At 32.3% G+C, this 23,217-nt stretch overlaps 1 protein-coding gene across 1 annotated transcript; it reads right to left on the reverse strand.

Moving 5' to 3' along the window:
• Positions 1–625: 625 nt before the first annotated feature.
• On the reverse strand, positions 626–20,908 carry LOC131182071 (receptor like protein kinase S.2-like). Its single transcript, XM_058150703.1, has 13 exons — positions 20,752–20,908; positions 5,270–5,626; positions 4,958–5,028; positions 4,706–4,788; positions 4,462–4,531; positions 3,985–4,096; positions 2,704–3,447; positions 2,303–2,376; positions 2,121–2,195; positions 1,604–1,665; positions 1,226–1,349; positions 931–1,086; positions 626–754 (listed from the first exon to the last, which is right to left on the reverse strand). Exons 1-13 carry the CDS (start codon positions 20,906–20,908, stop codon positions 626–628), a joined length of 2,214 nt encoding a protein of 737 aa, XP_058006686.1.
• Between the last annotated feature and the right edge of the window lie 2,309 nt (positions 20,909–23,217).

Below are 23,217 nucleotides of genomic sequence, written 5' to 3' on the forward strand. Positions count from 1 at the left end.
AATTCATTTGTGTTTTGAAGTTAATAAGACTTTTTGGATTGGGGCTATATATAAACAAGTACTTCTAATGCACTGGTATATGCCTCGAGTACAATTTATCTGAAAATACAAAAATCACTAAATCAGATACAAACACCTTAAATCTGAAAACAGATCAAGGCCTAAAATACTCACCTCCTTACAGATATACTAATAAATCCAAGATATCTGCGCAGATTTCCATTCTACACAACTTCCTTACTTACTCTTACTTATTCTTACCCTTTATTAACTCACCTCTTCCCAAACAGAGGCCATAATAGTTACTTATCCCTCTTTACCCTTATTTACCATTCCTTCACCCCACTCAAAGAGAGCGTTAATTTCTCCGGTCCAAATTCATTTGTGTTTTGAAGTTAATAAGACTTTTTGGATTGGGGCTATATATAAACAAGTACTTCTAATGCACCGGTATATGCCTCGAGTACAATTTATCTGAAAATACAAAAATCACTAAATCAAATACAAACACCTTAAATCTAGAAACAGATCAAGGCCTAAAATACTCACCTCCTTACAATATACTAATAAATCTAAGATATCTGCACAGATTTCCATTCTGCACAACTTCCTTTTGAAGCGAAGCTCAACTTGCCATAATCTTGGACTTGGGCAGAGATTCCAAGCCGAAGGTTAGCTCAACTTGCTTTGTTAGCTGTTGTTCCCCTTTGTAGAGATCTTGCAGATCGAGTTTTCCTTTAACAACTTCAACTATCTGCTTTGAACATAAATGTAAAAAGATTGTGCAGATTGAGGTTCATTAGAATATTAGCTCAAACTACCGACTACTAATTAGCGAATGAACACAGTACTTCTATTTATTTAGAGCACTGAACATCTATCAACATTATTCTACATAATTTGAATATGTGAAGCTATTTGTAGAATTACCTGTCTCATTTTTAGTCGATTTTGTGGATTATCATGGAAACAAACTAAGGCACAAGCAATCATTCGATTTATTTCAATTTTGCTATGCTTCTTTAATCTCTTGTCCAAAAAATCAAAGTTTCTGTTGGACAAAGCTCTTTTAAGTTGAGGCACACCCTACATATGAATAGATGAATATTAGTTTGTTATTTTTTCCCAAAGCAATTAAGCTTTAATTTTCAAATTTTTTTTTCCTAGACATTATAAATGTATAACAATATCTATAGACTATATTAATTGAGCAACAAGTACATACCCATTGAACTATATCATCAAAATGTTTTTCTCTAATTATCATCTCCAGAAGCATCACACCATAAGAATAAATAGTAATCTTCTCGGTGAACTCAAGGGTACTAGTATATTCAGAAGCCATACATCTGCATTTGAAAATGCAAGAAGTGCTAAAATATGAGAAGAAGTTCAGCAAATATTCCCCTAAGTTGTAAATATGGTAAGATGGTTTTCTTCCTTTATTATATATATATATATATATATATATATATATATATATATATATATATATATATATATATATATATATAATTTTTCCTAATATGCCAAAAGTGCATCACATGGCTGCAATTTAATTTAGCTCAGGCAACAAAATAGAAAATAGAATTTTCATCTTTACCTAGCGGAGTTACGAGTAACTTTGAAATGTGAAGAAAACTTTTCACGTCCATACTCTGCAATCTGAACAAATATGACCCAAGTAAATTTATTGCATCCAATAAGTTTTAATATCAAAGACAAAAACACAGTTTGTTTATATAGTTTAATCTTCCAGTATATGAGTGACACATTCAACATCAAATCTAATTAAAAAAAAAAAAAAACTTTATGGCTCCACCGTCAAATTTATCCATTAATATGATTCCCATTTCAAATGGCTTATACAAATTGATGACCATAAGATTTATAAAAATACAGATCATAATTGTCTGCTGTTGTCAGCAATTACATGGAGATATATGTATAATTAATTATATACTGAATAACAAGCTGACCATCCATTAATTAAACTTCTTTTTATGTGAAGTTAAATGCAGTTAAGATCGTCGGCATAAATATAAAAGATATTAAAACTTCAAAACTTCTTTTATATATATATATATAAAATAAAATGCCCAAATATGTGTAATTATTACCTTGAGCTCACAATGATCATCAAGAAAAAAATGCGTCCTTCCAATGCACTGATATATGTCACGAGTAAATATTTTCTGAAAATACGTAAATCACAAATCAGATATAAACACCTTAAATTTGGAAACAGATCAAGGCTTAGTAGCCAAGGCCTAAATTACTCACCTTTCGCACGTTCATTTGCCAAGGCTTCTGCCGATCGTATGCAAGCTCCATGAAATATGCACCAACAACCGTCCTTACCTAAACGCTTTAGTTCTGCAGGCCACGTATTCACTTTAATTAAGAACATAAAATATATAAAGCATATATTTAATTTTTAGGACAACATATCGCAAACCGAAATGTCCAAGTAAATATTCCAAAGTGCAAAAAGGAATAGAATATGGGCTATTGTCTTCAGATTTTGGATTAATAATATAGACCCACAGCTAGAAACCTAATGCCTTACAGATTGTTTTTGGATTAATAATATGGGCTATTGTCTTCAGATTTTGGGATAGACATGGTCTTTGGATATCACACCACAAGAATAGTTTCCTGCAAAGCCTTGCTAAAAATAGTACAAGTTCGGTAGGGGCATACCATCAAAATAATGTCTCGAGGATTTGCACTGCGGAACAAACTCATAAACAAGCAGTCTATTGGCTCCTTCTTCGCAGCATCCAATAAGGTTAACAAGATCTTTGTGATGGTATCCACTAGCAATAGCTTTCATCTTTGTGTATTCTTCTTCTTGCTTCTTAGGATTATTAAATTTCTTAACTGCGACCTTTTCACCATTTAGGTCTCCCTTATAAACTTGGCCCAAAGCACCCTCGTCAAGACGGTTGTCCTCGTAGAAACCTCCAGTTGCCATTGTCAGTTCTTGATAAGTAAATCTTCTAGGCTGATAATCTTCTTGAAAATTAATTTTCCTCTGCTGATGATCTTGAAACCTCTCAGTGCCATTAGTGGTATCGGAGGAACCATTGGTTGCGATTGCGAGTTCTCGATAAGTAAATTGCCTCTGTTCAATGCCATTATAAGCTTCTAAATTGACAAGAGGCTTCGGTTTCTGAGATCCATTGGGCTCAACATTATGAGATTCATTAACTTCTGAACTGATAAGAGGCTTCGGCTTCTGAGATCCATTGGGCTCAACATTATGAGATCCATTAACTTCCGAACTGACAAGAGGCTTCGGCTCTAGTGATCCATTGGACTCAACAGTATGAGCTTCCTTAGGCTCAAAATTATGAGATTCATTAGCTTTTGAACTGACATGAGGCTTTAGTTTCTGAGATCCATTGGGCTCAATATTATAAGATCCACTAGACTCAGGATTATCTGGTAAAGGAATAGAATGATAAATTAGAGTAGTGATATAATTAAAGATAGGATTTGTTAAAGGAGAATCACAAATAAGTTGATCCAAAGAAAAGAGGAAATTTTATATATGAATTTTTATGGCAATCGTGTGTGTAGCATATTAAATTTCCATAAGAGATGGAAATTCACATGTAGTACCTTTCAGGAATATGCTGTCATTCTTCTCATTTCATATTTCTTCTATACACATATATCCTTCAAGAACTCAAACTATCTGCATGGCATAGCAATAGTGAAAAGGTTATACACGAATGTAATATCTCTATTTTTGTTTTTTTAATGTTTAATGTATGTCCAATGGTATCTCTTCACTTTTTACATCTTTTAAAGGTAGTAAAAGACCAATCAAGCTATCCTTTTACATATTTTCAAAAATACTTTAATAATAATTAATAGTGAAAATAATGAAATATGCCAAGTAATAATGCACTTGAATTTTGACCTGATTCATTTTTGGACGAGAATTTGAAGGTTTATATATGCAAATTGCAGCACAAGAAATCATTGCTGCCATTTCTTTTTTGTTATAATCCATTTGCAATAATTTGGAATCGACAAGATTTTTATAGTCTTCGTTGCGCAAAGCACATTGAATCCGAGGTTTTGCCTGAAAATCAATAAATACAAGTAGTTATTATTTTTTGATCAAGAGCTAATTTTCTACCATTATTTTCCCTTTATTTGATAAGAGAAAAGCAATATTTAGTTTGAGAGATTTGAAAGAATCCATAAATTTCAAAAGGTATTAACTATTATAGATGAGTGTCATACCCAAGCAATAATATCAGTGTCTTCAAACTTAGTTTTTTTCCTAGATATTAGCTCTAGAAGAACCACACCATAGAATAAACATCCGACTTTTCAAAGTCTCTTTGAGGACAATGCTCTGGATCCACAAAACTGGATTGAACGAGTAACCATATCAGTGCCTTCAAGCTAAGTATTTCTCTCAATTATTAGCTTTAGATGAACCACACTATAGGAATAAACATATGACTTTTTAGCAACATTTTGAGAAGGATAATGCTCTGTTTCTGCATAACTGCATTTAATAACCAAATTAAAAACTTTTATCAAAAAATGAAAATCTTTCATCGAGAAGCCCCAAAAAGAGGCTTTTTCTTCATTTTTATTTAAGTATTTCAAATCAAACTATAATATTAATGTATTCAACCCCTTAAATAAAAAAAAAAGAAAGAAAAAAAAAACATCTTACACTTCAGTTCCCTTGTTTAATCTAATGATGTGAGTGAAGCTACCAATTTCCGGAAAAAGAAGGTCAAGCCCAAAATCTGCGACCTGAAGAAAAATAATCTAAGTAGATTTAACATATTTATTGTAGCATTTTTTTTTCTTTAAATTGTGGCATATAATTTAATATGAAAGACAAATAAATATAATAAAATTGATATCCAAATATGAAATTAATATCTTCTAAAAAAAATCCTGGCATGCTTGTATATGCTACCTTTGGCTCATATTTATCGTCAATAAGTATATTATCGGCCTTAACATCACGATGAATGATTTTGGGTGTACCTATATGAACAGAACAAATACTTTTAGATATAAATAAATTAATAACAGAAAAAAAAGGAAAAAAATAGCACAATCACATTTTTCATGTAAATATTTCAACCCTTCAGCTGTGCCTTTGGCGATTTTCATTCTATTTTCCCACTCCAAAGTCGTCTCTCCTACGATGTCATTTATTGTGAGTAAGATCGATCTTAACATCATATTATTATTTGTATATGTCTCAGAGCACAAAAGGACTCACCATGTAAATGATGTCTCAAAGATTTTTTTGGAACGTACTCTAAAACAAGCAATATATCGTCTCCTTCAATGCAGTATCCAAGCAACTTAACAAGATTTTTGTGACTCACTTGGCTAACAACCTTTATCTCCTTCTCCGATTCTTCTTTCGACTGTGACCTTTCATCCCAACCAATTTTAAGTTTCTTAATGGCAAATTTTTTGCCACCTAGTGTTGCCTTGAAGAATAGACCAAAACCACCCTTGCCGAGGAGTTTGCTGTTGCAAAACTTATCAGTTGCTTCTGCTAGTTCATTGTAGCTATATTGCCTCAGCCCAAATTCATCTCGTGAGGTAGAGCCTTTTGGTGAGGTAAATCCTTTTCAAAGTGAAAGGAAACAAAATGCTAGAATTAGAACACACACACACACACACATATAAGTAAATCAACTCAACTCAACTAAGCCTTTATCCCAAAAATTTGGGGTTGGCTATATGGATTTGCTTTTTCCACTCTGAGCGATTTTGGGTTAAATCCTCAGAAATGTGTAATACTTCTAGGTCATGTTGTACTACTCTCCTCCAAGTCAATTTAGGTCTACCCCTTTTTTTCTTTCTATCCTCTAACCTAATGTGCTCTACTTGTCTAACTGGAGCTTCTGTATGTCTACGCTTCACATGACCAAACCACCTCAATCTCCCTTCTCTCAACTTATCTTCAATTGGCACCACTCCTACCTTTTCTCTAATACTCTCATTACGGACTTTATCTAGTCTAGTATGGCCACTCATCCACCTTAACATTCTCATCTCTGCAACTCTTATCTTAGATGCATACGACTCTTTCAGTGCCCAACACTCACTACCATATATAAGTAAGTCAACACCAGAAAATTTTATTAAAGACCTGGAAAAAACGAAGGCCGAGATGGAGAAAAGAGTATATATTTTCCCTATCCATCAAACATCTAGACAACTAGAGGACTAAGAAATGGAACCCATAAAAATAAAATAAAGGAGGATCAGTTTTGTCATGATCTCATAAATAAAAGTATAATTCAAGAACCTCTATGGAACTATACTGCGATGTCGGTAGCGGTGATCTGCCTCGTTGCTTCTGAAACAATTCATCACGCAAGCCATCGAGATTGCAAGTAAATACAATACTATGATTAGGGTTGAGAGAGAGAGAGAGAGAGAGAGAGAGAGAGAGAGAGAGAAGTTGAGGACTCCAGAGAAAGAGAGAGGGTAATGTTCAGACTTTATAGAGAGAGAGAAAGAGGCATCGTTTCCTGTAGACGAGATTATAGGGTATGGCAGCCTCATTGTTTAGATGGAATATTTTCAAATATTTTTTCTTGGCTTAAAGACGGCAGGTTAGGTAAAGTGGGCATCACCTTTCAAAAGTCCAAGAGAAATTTCGTTGGAGCGTGAGAGAATGCTTTAATAAAATTGCCATGAATATGTTAAAGATGTGTACCTTCCTAAGTGTCAACTCAACTCAACTCAACTCAACTCAACTAAACCTTTATCCCAAAAATTTGGGGTCGGCTATATGGATTCACTTTCTCCACTCTAAACGATTTTGGGTTAAATCCTCAGAAATGTGTAATGCTTCTAAGTCATTTTGTACTACTCTCCTCCAAGTCAATTTAGGTCTACCCCTTTTTTTCTTTCTATCCTCTAATCTAATGTGCTCTACTTGTCTAACTGGAGCCTCCGTGTGTCTACGCTTCACATGACCAAACCACCTCAATCTCCCTTCTCTCAACTTATCTTCAATTGGCACCACTCCTACCTTTTCTCTAATACTCTCATTACGGACTTTATCTAGTCTAGTATGACCACTCATCCACCTTAACATTCTCATCTCTGCAACTCTTATCTTAGACGCATACGACTCTTTCAGTGCCCAACACTCACTACTATATAACATAGCCTGTCGTATGGCTGTACAGTAAAATTTTCCTTTCAACTTATTGGGAATCTTACGATCACATAAAACTCCCATGGCACGTCTCCACTTCAACTATCCGGCTTTAATCCTATGACTAACATCCTCCTCACATCCCCCATCTACTTGAAGGACTGAGCCTAGATATTTAAAGTGATTACTTTGGGACAGTACCACCCTATTCAAACTAACTCCTTCCCTATCACCAGTTTGGCCTTCACTGAACTTGCAATGCATGTATTCTGTCTTCGTTCTACTTAACTTAAAACCATTTGACTCTAGAATATTTCTCCAAAGCTCTAGCTTTCTATTGACTCCTTCTCGTGTCTCATCTATCAGAACAATATCATCCGCTACCTTCCTAAGTCTAAATTAATAATATTTGCTTTTTGATAGTAGAAGCAAAGATGCAAACTAAAGAATTTTAACTGAATAATTTTGAGTCAAAATTTCATTCAAATCTTTAATTATAATTTTATTATTAATAAATTATAAAATTTGATCAAATAAAATTTAATTTGAAAAATTATCATTTCATTATTAATAAATTTTAATAAGTGGTATCTTAATTAAAATAAAAAATAAAGTTAGAAGATATCTTGATCTAAATAAAAATTAAATTAAATTGACATAGCTATTAATTAATAAGAAAGGACAACAAAATGAAGCATAAGTTAATTTTCATATGTAATATATATTTTATTATATTATTTTGTTTAGTAAGAAATTATATTTAAAGCAAAGTTATTATAAAATATTAAAAAAATTAAAACTCTTAAATTATGATGTGCATTTCCTTAATTATATTAAACTTCTCATAATAAATATATTAATTAATCGCTCTTATTTTCTTTTTAGATATAATAAAATATATTTGCTATTTTAACTATATTACGTAAGCATTATAGAAAGTTTTATCTAATATAAAAAATAATCATCCATAACTTATTGAAAACATTTCTCACACTCTAATTAACAAAAAAGTCTTTTTAAATTCTACTAAAATTTTAAGTCATTGATATAGCACTTTACTTTTATCCTCTTTTCATTTTCTTCAACGTAACCAAAGAGTTAGGGAGAACAGAAAGGGAAGGTTCCTTTCTTGTAGAGTACGTTAGCTTTTGATTTTATTATTTTTTTAACCTAAAATAATTTTTTAAAAAAATGGAAGATGTAATTTATTTTGAATTTAAAAGCAGTGATTAAAAATAAAAAGAAAAGGTTGAAGAGTGTGGAAGGCTTGTCTTTGCAAGTCTTTGCCCCATAGCAAGCCCATCTGTCGACGGTCATTGGATGGAGAAATTGTCTAAAGCCTTGATTGCCTCCAGTTTTCTCGCTCGTTATTGCATGGATCCACTCATACATGAGAAATTATTAGGTGCGCCAAGTGTTTATATATTATTTCTCACAATCATGTGAGACTCACTCTTTATATTATAGGAAGGATCCACTTTTATATGAGAGAAGAAGCACTATTTTTTAGCCCTCGTTATATTAGGTTACAAAAATAAAAGGTTGAAGAATAGTCGGAAGACTCATCATTACAAGTTTTTGTCACACATTAAAAAAATAAATAAATAAAAAAAGAAAAGACTTTGCCACACTGCAAGCCCACGGTTCCATGGTGGAGAAATTGTGTGAAGCCTTGAAACGCTGCTGACTAGGGAGATATAAGCTCTATTTGGCATTGAATTTCAGAACTTAAAACTGCTTTTTTGAATAAAAGCATAATTTTAGATGCTATTGAAAAAAGCAGTTTGGAAAAAGCTGTTTTGTTATTTTACTATTTTTATGATTAAAACTGATCAAATTTAATTTTTAATTATTTTTTAATACTTTCTAACTAGTATATTTAAAAAAGTGATTTTCTCAACAGCAGTTTCAACATCAATGCCAAACAGGCCTATAGAGAGAGAGGAGGATATAGTTAGAATAAACTTCAACATGAATTTTTAGATATAATTCATAAAATTTATTTATGATGTAATTATTATTATAATTAAATTTGAGGAGAGTTAAGATTTAGTGAATAATATCTTACTGAATTCAGATTTTATATGTTTGGTATTTAGTATTTAAACTTATTTATATAAATAATTAATCATCTATATATGCATAAAATATAATTTATTAATAAAAAATATACATAAGAGCTCGAATGCTCTCGTTGGTACTCAAGGCGCAAGCCAAGGAGTGAAACTGAAAGCGAAAACCCATCTTTGCTTTCCTGTATAGCATACATTCCAAGCTCCGGCATCCCATCAAATAAACTTTTAGGCTATTGCCAGTCTTACAGGGCCAATTAAAGAAGAGAAGAGTGAAGAAATGAGAAATCTCCACTAGTGGCTTAGAAACTTGTTTACTCTATCTCAAAAGGTTGCGCCTAATATAAATTAGATCTTAACCGTTAGATTAAATATTTGTATTAAGATTTATACAAAATTAATTAAAATGCATATAATGAATACATAAATCTAAATGTAAATATTTAATTTAATGATTGTTATGTTTATCCTCATATGAGTTCGAGCTATCTATAACTATAGCCGCATCCTTCAAAAAATTTCAGGTTATGTATTTTTAAATTTGAATAGAATATATCAAGTGCCTCTTCAGCCTGTACCATAATCTATAGGCAAGCTTCGTCAACGTTGATGAAACCCTGAATTAAACATGGAATGTACGTCCAATATTGATGAAATGACTAAATTCACCAGCAAAATCAAAGTCTTCCTGAGACCTCCAAACTCCAAAATTTGAAGATTATTACATTGATAAATTCATTTGAAAAAAATGTTTTCATTTCTTTCGCATGATAATTCCCTTTCTTCCTTTTGCACTATTTGTATTTTGCTTTGGAGATTATCCATTTGGGACATCAAGGTTTTAAGTGCACATTTTAAGGCTCAGGGGAGTTAATTCCTCAAAGTGTCGTAGTTTGCTCAGCTCATATATATACCTTTAAGATTTGGAGGTGGTTGCAGCTTCAAGTAGGTGCGCTTGGCTTTTTTGGCGGTTCTCGCTAGGTTGACACAGTTAGGCTTGTGCAGTTGGCCTTTTAGGATTTAAAGGAAAGTGTTCAATTGATATTGTTGGAAAGTTGTGAGCCCCTAGATATATGCCTGTGAGACAAGAAGAAGATTATCATGGTTTCTCCAATGAGAAAACTCTGATGATTAAGTCAGTGAATCGAAGAAAGATAAGACATACTCTCTTACCTTCTAATATTTGAATGAAGGCTCGTTCTTTGGTTTTCTCTAAGGAGAAAGAAAAAAAAAATTTCTCAATTTAGAATTCACATTATTAGGCTGCTTAGAGATACTTATACTTGCTTGGAAGTAGGTGATAAAAATAGAGAATAAATTTCAACAATTGTCCCTGAATTTATATGGTTGTAATATTACAGTCCTTCAACTATAAAATGTAACATAAAATTTCCTTAACTTTTAAATTTTATACAGTAAAATTCCTCTAAGTTCCAATTAATGATTTTTTAGTTAGATGCTAAAGTAAACAAGTCCAGCGTGGCGCTTAGTCGGCATTTCTCTCTCCTTTCTTGTGTAAATTATAAAATTATTCTCTTTACATGTAAAAAATTATTTTCTCTATATAGAGAAGAAGGATTCAATTTATACATGGCTTAAAAAATAAAAGAGAACTAAGCATTATGCTGGAACTGTCCAGGTTAACGTCTAACTGGAAAACTAATTATTAGAGGTAAGAGAAAATTTACCGTGCAAAATTTAAAAATTGATGAAATTTTATATTATATTTTTAAGTTGAAAGTATGTAGTGTTTTAATTATATAAATTTAGAAATAATGGTTAAAATTTATCTTATAATCCTCTTATTAGTAGAGCACATATAATCATGAGAATGTCAATATTGATTAGCGTGTGGTATCTTTGGACTGTTTAAGTGGTTTGAGTCAGACTTAATCATTCAAGTATGTTGTTACAAATGCTTATGCATGCCTCATTTAGTGTAGAATATTTGTGTCACATCACATGTCATATTAATGATAGTCAACCAGCTAATCTACTTCAGTTGCCCGCCTGGCTTTGGTCTAGTGGCAAGGGCACAATAAATCTAGAGCTACGTCCCAGATCGATCCCTTCTCCCATGCACATATCGACAAAAAAAAAAAAAAAAGAAAAAAAAAGAAAAATCTACTTCACTTAAAAGTAAGAAAAAAGAAACCAGCTAATCTACCATTTGGGTAGAAGCCAGACTTTATAATCTGTTATCCTTCAAGTTATTAATTTAAAGTATATTCCATTAAACTCGCAAATCGGACTTGCTGAGAATTCTGGTAGTAACAGGACACGGCATATCTTGAAAGAACATTTATTTCAAGCGTTATCTTTTGCCAATACACCCCTAGTATTTTCAATTGTAGCAATTTTTTTAATTTTGTTAATTATAGATGGTTGATTGAGAATAGTAATAATAATAATAATAATAATTTTCATACAAAATGTTAATTTTCGAATTATTTATTTTGCTCAAATCCAATGGTGTGTCTTTCAAGCATCTCTTTGCTCAAATCCAATGGTCTAAAAAATGCTATCATTGCAATTCTCCCTTTATAGTTAAATTAATTAAATGCATTTTCAGTAAAGTTGCTTTAAATTAAGTTAAAATACTATCATTATTGTTCTAATTGATTTTTATTCTTGTTTTAAATTAAATTTGTTTTATTTATTATTGTTTAGAGTTTGAGAATTAAATCATAAATTATTTGTGACCAAGAAGTTTATAAGTTAATTTTTTTATTGAGCGATTTGAACAAATTCAAATATGTACATTTCCATTTAGATTATTATTATTATTTAATTTTTTTAGAATATTATTATTTAGATTATTTCTTGTGATTATGGGTTTGTATTTGCAATAAGATGTTATGTGGGAGAGATTAAAATGGGGGATTTGGAGATTAATGTGGAGTTGATTATATTGGTAAATTTGTTATATATCCTTCTCCAATCCAAACTCATTTTTCTTAAGAATTGAAGTTTTTTTTTTATTGTAAAAAATCGTTTAGAGTGGAGAAAGAGAATCCATATAGCCGACCTCAAATTTTTGGAATAAAAGCTTAGTTGAGTTGAATTAAGTTGTAAAAAATGAGAAATCTTCGAGTATGACAATCATAGTTCTCATAGGCTTGAGGCCCAGATCATCAGTTGACGTCCGCGATTTAACCCAATCTCATAGAAAGGGACAGACCATTGAGTCCGAGACAGCACCCTATGATACACCATTGGATAACCTACCATCGATTCGTTTACACTTCTAATTAGAGATAATATTTAATTATGAATATTGGTGCAAGGAGTCAAAACTAGAGTAAAACAAGGCTATCTCTCCAAATTAATCACAAGCGTGGTACACTCAGTAATAAATTTGAAGTTTATAAGACTTTTTGGATTGGAACTATTTATACTTGGACGACCATTTATATAATATATATTATTGTTATGTTTGATGAAACCTATATACAATATTTGTAAAAGACAATTAACATCTTAAACGACTGAGTTAAAATGTTAAAAGCTGAAACTGAATCACTCATCCAAAGAGCACTAAGCCTTCAACGTAGGATTGGTGTCCCTATGCTCAACTCTTGCTTGAGTTTAGGCTCAATTGGCCAAAATCTCGGGATTGTTCCCTCGGGCGGGATGTTGGCTCTATAACATGCTAAACTTCCTTTTGAGGCCTACCTCAAGTTGCCAAAATCTCGGGCTTGGGCGGGGATTCTATCTCCAGGATTGGCTCAACTTGCTTAAAGGCTTTTGCTTGGTCCCTAGTCCTCGACTTAGCTGTTGTTCCCTTTTGCAGAGATCTTGCCGATTAATATTTCCTTTTAGAGCTTCAACTATCTCCTTGAACATAAATGTAAAAGCATTGTGCAAATTGGGGTTGATTAGAATATTAGCTCAAATACAGATTACTAAGTAGCGAATGAACAACATTACTATTTATTCAGAGCACTCAACATCTATCAATATTATTCTACTCAACTCAACTTAACTCGACTTTTAGGGTCGGCTATATAGATTCTCTTTCTCTACTCTAAATGATTTTGGGTTAAATCCTCAGAAATTTGTAATACTTCTAGGTCGTGTTGTACTACTCTCCTCCAAGTCAGTTTAGGTCTACCTCTTCTTTTCTAACTATCCTCTAACCTAATGTACTCTACTTGTCTAACTGGAGCCTCTGTGCGTTTACGTTTTACATGACCAAACCACCTCAATTTCTCTTCTCTCAACTTATCCTCAATTGGCACCACTCCTACCTTTTCTCTAATACTCTAATTACGGACTTTATCTAGTCTAGTATGGCCACTCATCCACCTTAACATTCTCATCTCCGCAACTCTTATCTTAGGCACATACGACTCCTTCAGTGCCCAATATTCACTACCATATAACATGGCCGGTCATATGGCTGTATGGTAAAATTTTCCTTTCAACTTATTGGGAATCTTGTGATCATATAAAACTCTCGTGGCACATCTCTACTTCAACCATCCGGTTTTAATCCTATGACTAACATTCTTCTCACATCCCCAATCTACTTAAAGGACTGATCTGAAATATTTAAAGTGATTACTTTGGGACAGTACCACTTCATCCAAACTAACTCATTCTCTATCATCAGTTCGGCCTTCACTGAACTTGTAATGCATGTATTCTGTCTTTGTTCTACTTAACTTAAAGCCCTTTGACTCTAGAGTACTTCTCCAAAGTTTTAGCTTTCTATTAACTCCTTCTCGTGTCTCATCTATCAGAACTATATCATCCGCAAACATCATACACCAAGGGATACTCTCTTGTATATGTTTCGTCAATTCATCTAAAACTAATGTAAAAAGATAAGGACTTATAGCTAAACCTTGGTGTAATCCAACCTTGGTGTTTCGTCAATTCTACATAATTTGAAAATACATATGAAGCTATTTGTGGAATTACCGGAATCATTTCTGAACGATCTTGTGGATTATCCCGTAATTAGGCTAAGGCACAAGCAATCACTCAATCCATTTGTTAATTATACTCCTTCAATCTCTTGTCAACAAAATCGTACTTACCGTTAGACCAATATCGTTTAAATCGAGGCACCGCCTATATGGTAATAGATGAAATATTAATTTATTATTTTTCCCCAAGCAATTAAGCTTTAATTTTCAAAATTTTTTTACCTACACTTAAAAAATGTACAATAATATCTTTAGACCATATCTGTAACGCCCTCACCGTAGGTAGTCCGTACATTTTACTGTTCCGATGACTAATGTCTGTTCGAACAGTCAGAATGTCTGGAACTACACTTAAACTATAATAAGGAGGCATAAATTGAAGGAACAAATGTTAGGAAAATATTGAAAAAATTTAGAGGAAATAAAGAAAAATTTAGAGAATTTATTTATTTGGTACAAAAAATAATAAAAATAACCCGATATGCATCATGAAGGGCATTTTGGTCATTTCACCCCCTAGAAGTGAATTTTGACCTAAATGTCAAATTTAAAATTTAGAGAATGGAATAATTAACATAAATTAAAACTACAAGTTTATGAATTTGAATTAGGAAAAAGAAGAAGAGAAAAGAAAAGGGAAAGAAAAGAAAATAAAGAGCTTATGACAATTTAAAATTTAAAGTATATATATATATATACATATACATATATATATATATATATATATATATATATATGTATATGTATATATATATATACATATGTATATGTATATATATATATACATATGTATATGTATATATATATATATATATATATGTATATGTATATATATATATACATATGTATATGTATATATATATATACATATATATATATATATATATATATATATATATATATATATAAATATATATATATATATATATATATATGTATATATAAATATGTATATTTATATATATATATATATATATATATATATATATATATATATATATATATATATATATATATATATATATATATACATATATATATATATATATATATATATATATATATATATATATATGTATATGTATATATGTATATTTATATATGTATGTATATTCTGTAATTAATCCTTTTTTCTTTAAATCCAAAATTTCTGAACGACAGTGTTGTTCTAGTTCAGCATTCATTTGGATTGGTCTGGCTTTTGTAGGTATCTGTTTTTCATTGAAATCATTTTCATATGGTAAATCTACCATATGTTGTTTTCGATTCCAAAAGGCGTTTGGTAAATCAGAACAAATTTCTCTTTCAATTTGGGTTTTGAAATCCGAAATTTTCTTTTTTACCAAATCATTTTGTAATTGTTTTTCAATTCTTGTTAAAGAAACATCTTGCTGTAAATACAACAAGTGTTGCCTTTTTCCTTCTATTAAAACATTAATCTCATTATTATAAATGGAACAAGCTTTTATAATATTGAGATTTCTTGTTTTTGGTTTTGTAACGAAAGGGAAAACAAGAGTTTGTTTTGTAGTTTTAAAGGAGATACTATCATCGTTAACCTTGTAGGGAGTTATCAAGTTAATGAAAGGAGTCCCTAAGATTACACTATGATGAATATCTTGAACAATTACGAATGAGGTTTTGAAAAGAAAATCACCATTAGCTATGGAGGCTTCTGTCTTATAGCTAATAGCCATTTTTGAATTATTTGCAGCTGAAAGTTTTTCTGTGGTTTTTTCATAAAATTTCTTTGGAACAATTCCTTCTTTAATACAGTTCAAATCTGCTCCTGTATCAAATAAGGCAATTGTATTGATTTTGAAATCTTTGGAAAAAACAATGGTAATTTGTACCAAATATTTTCTGGAGGTGATCTGATTGAGGATGAAAAGAAAATCTTCTGGAGGTTTTTGAGTTTCCAAACTTTTTTCTTTATTTTTCTCAGATTCTTCCCGGGGTTTTGAAATCAAAAGCTGGATTGCTTTTGAGTCCTGTGCCTTTTTCTCTTTAAGCTGTTTAAGCTCATTTTTGGTGATTTTTATTTCTCTTTGGAGGCATTGGACTGGAGGGTTTTGTAGTTTTTTTTGATTTTCAGGATTTTCTTCACGCTTTAAAACATCTAAGACTAATTCTTGATTTTTTAAAAGCATGTTGACATTTTTTGCATTTTCTTCTGATTCAATTTTAGAATCTGAATTGGATGAATTATTAACTAATCCATCTTTTTGTAAAGGCGCATTTTCTCCAGACTCTTGGATGGAGTTTGGAGGGGAAGTTGAAGGATTAGTACTCAAATGTTGAATGACTAATTCTTCTTTTTGTAATGATTTATCAGTGGATTCAGAGATTTTGAATTCACTTTCCATTTGTAAATCTGGAATTGGTTTTGGAAGAGATTTGTTTTGTAATTCAAGGGTTTCTTGAGGGTTTTGTTTCTTTAAAACCTGTTGTTTTGAATTCTTAACAGGGTTAACAGACAGTTTTCCTTCTGCTGGTTTAGCAGACAGTTTTTCTTCTGCTTTCTTTAGAAGATCTTTTAGAGCTGCAATGAACTCTGATCGATTATCTTCTGGCTCCTGTTGTTTAGGTTTTGTAATTGGAGAAGGTTTTGAAACTGGAACTGATTTTTTGAAAGTTTTTGGAGTTTTTGAAAATGGATATGAAATGTTGTGCTCTTTAGCATACATCTCAAACCAATCAAAGAAAAGAATATGAACTCTGTGTTGGTGTACAAAGTCATAATATTTCTTTTGAATTTCTTCCCTTCGACCAGTGAAATTTTTGAAAAACCATATTTGCTTTTTATGATTTTTAGGAGAATAAAAATCATCATGCAAATATTGTCTGTCTACTTCAAATTATTTTTCAAGCACATTAAGTTCATGGTTTACATTTTCTGTAATGGCTGAAAAGGTAGGAGAAATAGGTTCTGACTCTGTTTGGGTTTCATCCTGAACAGACTCATTTTGTAAATTTGTATAAACTGGATGTGGAACATTCGTAGAGTAATTTATGTTTTGTAAAGTGGATCTAGGTATTTCTGAAGTAGAAAACCTAGAAGAGCTAGGTAAGTCTGAGGTAGAATACCTAGGCTGTATATTTTGTATTTCAATTGGTTTTGTAACAGGCAAACTAATGACAGAAGGTATACGCGACACTCTTCCTATGTCAACAAGATCTTTGGATGTTGAGGAATCATCCAAAACCTAAGGCTTCATTAAAGCTAAGGCTGACTCTTCCATCATCATACTGGGTTACTTGCCTAAGTTGAACGTTTGGCTCAACTATTTTTGAAGATTCCGGTTCTACTGCACCTTCTAAAATCCATTCTTCTGGTAGGGTTATGTCCTTCCATTGGATAGATCTAGGGATTACAGTGTTGGATTTTGTAAGATCAGTTTGTAAAAGCAAAGTTTCTCCTCTTTTACTTTGAAACTTATGTTTTGTTGCAAAGGCAGAAACCATAGCTTTGTAATGGATTTTGTAAATCAGTGCAAGAGGAATAGATCCTTCAAGCATTTTGTAATTGTGAGTTTTGATTTGTAAAACAAGGGATTTTGTAATATTACCGCTGCTTAAGGAAACAAGAAAATTTGGATAGCAATCAAAAGATATTGGTAAATTGAACAAACTAGACTCTACTTATCTCTGCAAGGAGTCCTGAAAGTTTATGAATCTAGTATCTCTAAGAAATGCTAGGATTGAGGTGTCCAACCTTTTTTTTGTAAGCGGTTTAATTCCAACTTGAACTAAACCTATGTGGATGTATTTGTATTGTTTTTCACTGTGTTTTTGTAAGGATTGTTGAGACAGAAGATAAATCGTCTTAAAAGGTTTTGTAATCTAAAGATCTCTCTTCAGTTTTAATTGTGAAATCAGTTTTGAAAAAATTAAGTTTGGTAGTCTGATAGATTTGATCCTTTTGTACTTTTGGAATTTCCCAATTATCTATACATTTTTCAAAATTTTCGATTACTATTTCCTCACTATTAACTATCTTTCTCGACTCGGAGGACGAGGTAGAAGAGTTTGAAGAAGAAACTGTCCTACAGAAAATTGGATTCATACTTAAAGAATTTTACCAGGTTGATCTTTTGAGTTAAGTGAGGTAACCGCACCAGGAATCACTGCCCTAAAACGCCCTCTCGGCTAAACACGGGACTTACAACCCAGGCCTATTTACACCTCTAAAGAAGCTGTCTTATCACCTTAAGATCATCTTACCAACCTCTCAAAATGTTTAAATGTGAATCCGAACCTTAAATAGAACCTTTTCCCCCCCAGGCTCTGATACTAAGGAGACCCAAGAATCGAAAGGGGGATGAGCTAACAGGGAAGGAGTAATAATCTAGATCTTGAACAATATATAAACAATTAAAGAAATAAACAAAATGCACAAAGAAAGGAAATCTTCAGAAATGAAAATTAAAAAAGAAATATATATATTCTATAGGCGGCAGAGCCAGTCCGTTAAGAATATATATACTTAACAAAAATAAAAATTAAACTTTGAAATTTAAATATGAATATACATGTATATATTCAATAGGCGGCAGAGCCAGTCCGTTATGAACATATATACGTATATTTATGCAGATCAGGCGGTTGAACCGACCATATGCATGCTAAAGCAATAAATTTGAAACTTTGTAAAAGAAATTGAAGAAAACTTACTTCAAAATCTTATAAATTTTTGTAAGATTTGTACAAAGGTTTTGGAGATGTAATTCCGGGTAGGACTTACAAAGGTTGCTCAACACATGAGCTTCCTAAGATCTACTACAAGGAAGTACAGGGTTTGTAGGTTTGTAGGTGAGGTAGAGGTAGGGCTAGATGGGAAGTGAATCGACCTTCTTACTCCTTCTGAACCTCGGTGAGGACTCTCTAGGACTTGAGATGCTTGGGGATGGAGAAGCTTGGAGAGGCTTTTGCTCCTTTGTAAAAGCTCTGAAGTTCCAAAGAAAACTCCTCTTGCCTTGGATGAATGCCTCCTTAAATAGAAGGGTCCAGGGCATTTTTGTAATTTTGGAAAGTTTGAGCGATTATGCGCCACTTGATGCCTTCACGTGTGAACAGTAAAAAGTGAATAGTACAAGATATGACAGGTGAACAGTGTTCTGTCTGGTTTTGAAATAAAGTAAAAGAAAACAAAGTAAAAATGATTACAAAAGAGAATAAAGAGAAAGGTAAAAGTTCAAATTTACAAAGAGTAAAAATAAAAGTAGAAAAGAGAATAAAAGCAAGATAGATAATTTTGCCGCCATAAATTTCTTTTGCCGGTCTTAAATCTTTTCTTTTTCTTTTCTTTTCTTTTTCCTTCTTTTTTTTTTTTTTTTTTTTTTTTATTTTATCGGAGTGGAGCTTGGACCACTCTTTTTACAACAGATTTTGTATTTGTGAAGAGGTACCACAACCTTCTTCATCATCATCTCCCAAGTCTATGATGGGTTCTGAGTCAGAATTGGCTGCAGATGAATTGGTTCTGTTTTGCAATAATTGTTCCATTATTGCAAAATATTCTTCATCATTTTTAGCTCCTACTAATCTTGCCATAGCATGTGATCTTTGGGCTAAAAACAATTGATTTGAAAAGTTTTGTATAGGAGTTGGTGGCAAAAGGTTTTTTCCCTTAAGCCAGGATTTTACTCCTTGGTTTGTAATTGTTTCTGGGATATTAAATGAATCCCACCATTTTACCTTGAACCTTCTGATGATTGTATTCAATCCCTCTTGGGGTCGGAATTTAAAAACTAGATAAGAACCCAAGGTAAAAAGAATTTTGAAGAGAACAAGAGAAGAGGAGGAAACCTTTTCTCTTTGGGTGAGGGTTTGTAATGGGTTTTGAAAAGGTTTAAACTCTCTGATATTTCTGGTGTAAGAATTTCAGGTAGTGCACCAAAATACTTCCACCACTGAGCAAACCATGAAGGGGTTTTGGAAGGATCAAATGTTTTTTGGAAATAGAACAGCCATGAATGACTATTCTTGTGATTTTGTATGAGAAAGGTATTGTACCATGCCTGTTGGTAATCCCAGTAATTGAAATGTTGGCAATGGTCAATCTTGTTTTGGAATGATAATGGGAAGATTTTTGGTTTTGTAAGTTCTTGCCCCCAATCAGAAGGATTAAGGACGTTTTGAATGTGGCAAGTTGAATAAGCCGGATTAGCATGATTTTCTTTTAGATAAAAATGTTTGAATTTTGCTGAGCCAGTAATTTCAAGTATTGCTTGGTAGTAGGCTCGGGTTTTGGAAAGATCCCAAGGTTTGTAATGCCATCCTTTTGTAAAGGCTTTTGAAATTGCCATAGAGGCATCTTGGTGTAAGAACTCATCTTCTATGATCAAAACATTTTGAAAATGGGTTTTTGTAATCCATTCCGAAGACTTCTTTTTTAATTTTGTTTGAGACAAAACTATTTGAGAAGAATTTGGTTGGGAAACATCGGTTTGAAAATCTATTTGTAAAATCTCATGGGCTTGAGAACAGTTTTGAAAAGTTTGAGAAAGGGTTTTTTGGGAGGAAGACTCTCATTTCTCCTGGTTTTTGGAAATAGGTTTTGTAGATTTACCTTTCTGGGCCTGATTGGCCTGAGTTATGTTTTGTAGAGCCTGAAGAACTTCAGGAGATTTGGACAGTGATTCTATCCATTTTTGAATCTGGCTGTCTGTTTCTGGAGCCTGAGATTCAATAAATTTTGTTTGATCTTCTTCTTCTGCTTCGACCATGTCTGCCCAAGTTTGAATAGGTTTTGCAGAAGAGATGATAGGTTTTGTAGGGTTTGGTTTTGTAGAGGCTGATGCTTCAGCCTTGGTATTTTTCTTTCTGGGCATTGGCCTGTCTTGAAGAAATTCTCTGGTTAGAAAGTCTGGGATGGAATTTGTATCTCCTTTTATAAATTCTATTTCAAAATCAAAAATACTTAAAATTGCTTGCCATCGTGCAAAAATTTGTTTTGATGCAAGATTTTGAACATCTTTTTGCAAAACTTCTTTGGCTGATTTGCAATCAATTCTAAGTAAAAATTTTTGATTTAATAAATCACTTTGAAATTTTTGTATGCACATGACAATTGCAAGAATCTCTTTTTTGATGGTAGAGTATTTCTTTTGACAATCATTCCAATGTGCAGAATGGAATTGAACTATTTGTTCTTTTCCGTTTTGAACTTGTTTTAAAATTCCACCATAACCTAACTCTGAGGCATCTGTCTCGACTACCTTAGGGGCTAATGGATCTGCCAAATGCAGACAAGGAATGGTTTGGACCTGTTTTTTGATATGACGGATCACTTCAGTGTGATGATCTGTCCATGGAACAGGGTTTTTCTTTAACCTATCATGCAAGGGTTTTGCTAGACGGTTAATATTCGGACAAAAATCTAAGACATAATTCAAGCTACCTAAGAATCTCTGTAGTTGGGTTTTATCCAAGATTTTGTCAGGAAATTTGTTTGAAAATTCTAGACTTCTCTCTATTGGAGTAATAGTTCCCTGGGAAATGTAATGACCTAGAAACCTAACTCTGGTTTGGAAAAGAGAAATCTTTGATTTTGAAATAGCAAGGCCATTTCGTTTTGTAACAGAGAAGAATGTTCTCAAGTGTTTGAAGTGTTGTTCAATTGACTCCGAGAACACAAGAACATCATCTATATAGACTATGCAAAATTTTGAATATGGATTAAAGATTTCATTCATAATTCTCTGGAACTCTGATGGGGCATTTTTCAAGCCAAAAGGCATGACTTTCCACTCATACTGTCCAAAGGGAACTGTGAATGCAGTTTTGTATCTGTCTTTTGGATCAATCTGTATTTGCCAAAATCCTGATTTCATATCAAATTTAGAAAATACAAATGCAGAATGAAGTTTTTGTAAAAGATCTTTTTTGTTTGGAATTGGATACCAAAGATCTTCTTTTCTTTAATGTGAACCCAAAGAATCGAAAGGGGGATGAGCTAACAGGGAAGGAGTAATAATCTAGATCTTGAACAATATATAAACAATTAAAGAAATAAACAAAATGCACAAAGAAAAGAAATCTTCAGAAATGAAAATTAAAAAAGAAATATATATATTCTATAGGCGGCAGAGCCAGTCCGTTAAGAATATATATACTTAACAAAAATAAAAATTAAACTTTGAAATTTAAATATGAATATACATGTATATATTCAATAGGCGGCAGAGCCAGTCCGTTATGAACATATATACGTATATTTATGCAGATCAGGCGGTTGAACCGACCATATGCATGCTAAAGCAATAAATTTGAAACTTTGTAAAAGAAATTGAAGAAAACTTACTTCAAAATCTTATAAATTTTTGTAAGATTTGTACAAAGGTTTTGGAGATGTAATTCCGGGTAGGACTTACAAAGGTTGCTCAACACATGAGCTTCCTAAGATCTACTACAAGGAAGTACAGGGTTTGTAGGTTTGTAGGTGAGGTAGAGGTAGGGCTAGATGGGAAGTAAATCGACCTTCTTGCTCCTTCTGAACCTCGGTGAGGACTCTCTAGGACTTGAGATGCTTGGGGATGGAGAAGCTTGGAGAGGCTTTTGCTCCTTTGTAAAAGCTCTGAAGTTCCAAAGAAAACTCCTCTTGCCTTGGATGAATGCCTCCTTAAATAGAAGGGTCCAGGGGCATTTTTGTAATTTTGGAAAGTTTGAACAGTGTCTGCCACTTGATGCCTTCACGTGTGAACAGTAAAAAGTGAACAGTACAATATATGACAGGTGAACAGTGTTCTGTCTGGTTTTGAAATAAAGTAAAAGAAAACAAAGTAAAAATGATTACAAAAGAGAATAAAGAGAAAGGTAAAAGTTCAAATTTACAAAGAGTAAAAATAAAAGTAGAAAAGAGAATAAAAGCAAGATAGATAATTTTGCCGCCATAAATTTCTTTTGCCGGTCTTAAATCTTTTCTTTTCTTTTCTTTTCTTTTCTTTTTTTTTTTTTTTTTTTTTTTATCGGAGTGGAGCTTGGACCACTCGTGTTAGCCTTCCAACATATTTTGTAGGTTGTGCCATGTTTCCTC

This window comes from Hevea brasiliensis, chromosome 8 (assembly GCF_030052815.1).
Source record: "Hevea brasiliensis isolate MT/VB/25A 57/8 chromosome 8, ASM3005281v1, whole genome shotgun sequence".
Classification (NCBI taxonomy): Eukaryota; Viridiplantae; Streptophyta; class Magnoliopsida; order Malpighiales; family Euphorbiaceae; genus Hevea; species Hevea brasiliensis.

Coding starts and splice junctions, on each gene's coding strand:
- LOC131182071 (XM_058150703.1), bottom strand. CDS start 20,908: ATGGTCGAAGCAGAAGAAGAAGATCAAACAAAATTTATTGAATCTCAG. Junction 3,448..3,984: donor AATGGCAGCAATGATTTCTT/GTGCTGCAATTT, acceptor TTCCTTTACCAG/ATAATCCTGAGTCTAGTGGA. Junction 1,350..1,603: donor GTTACTCGTAACTCCGCTAG/GTAAAGATGAAA, acceptor TTTCAAATGCAG/ATGTATGGCTTCTGAATATA.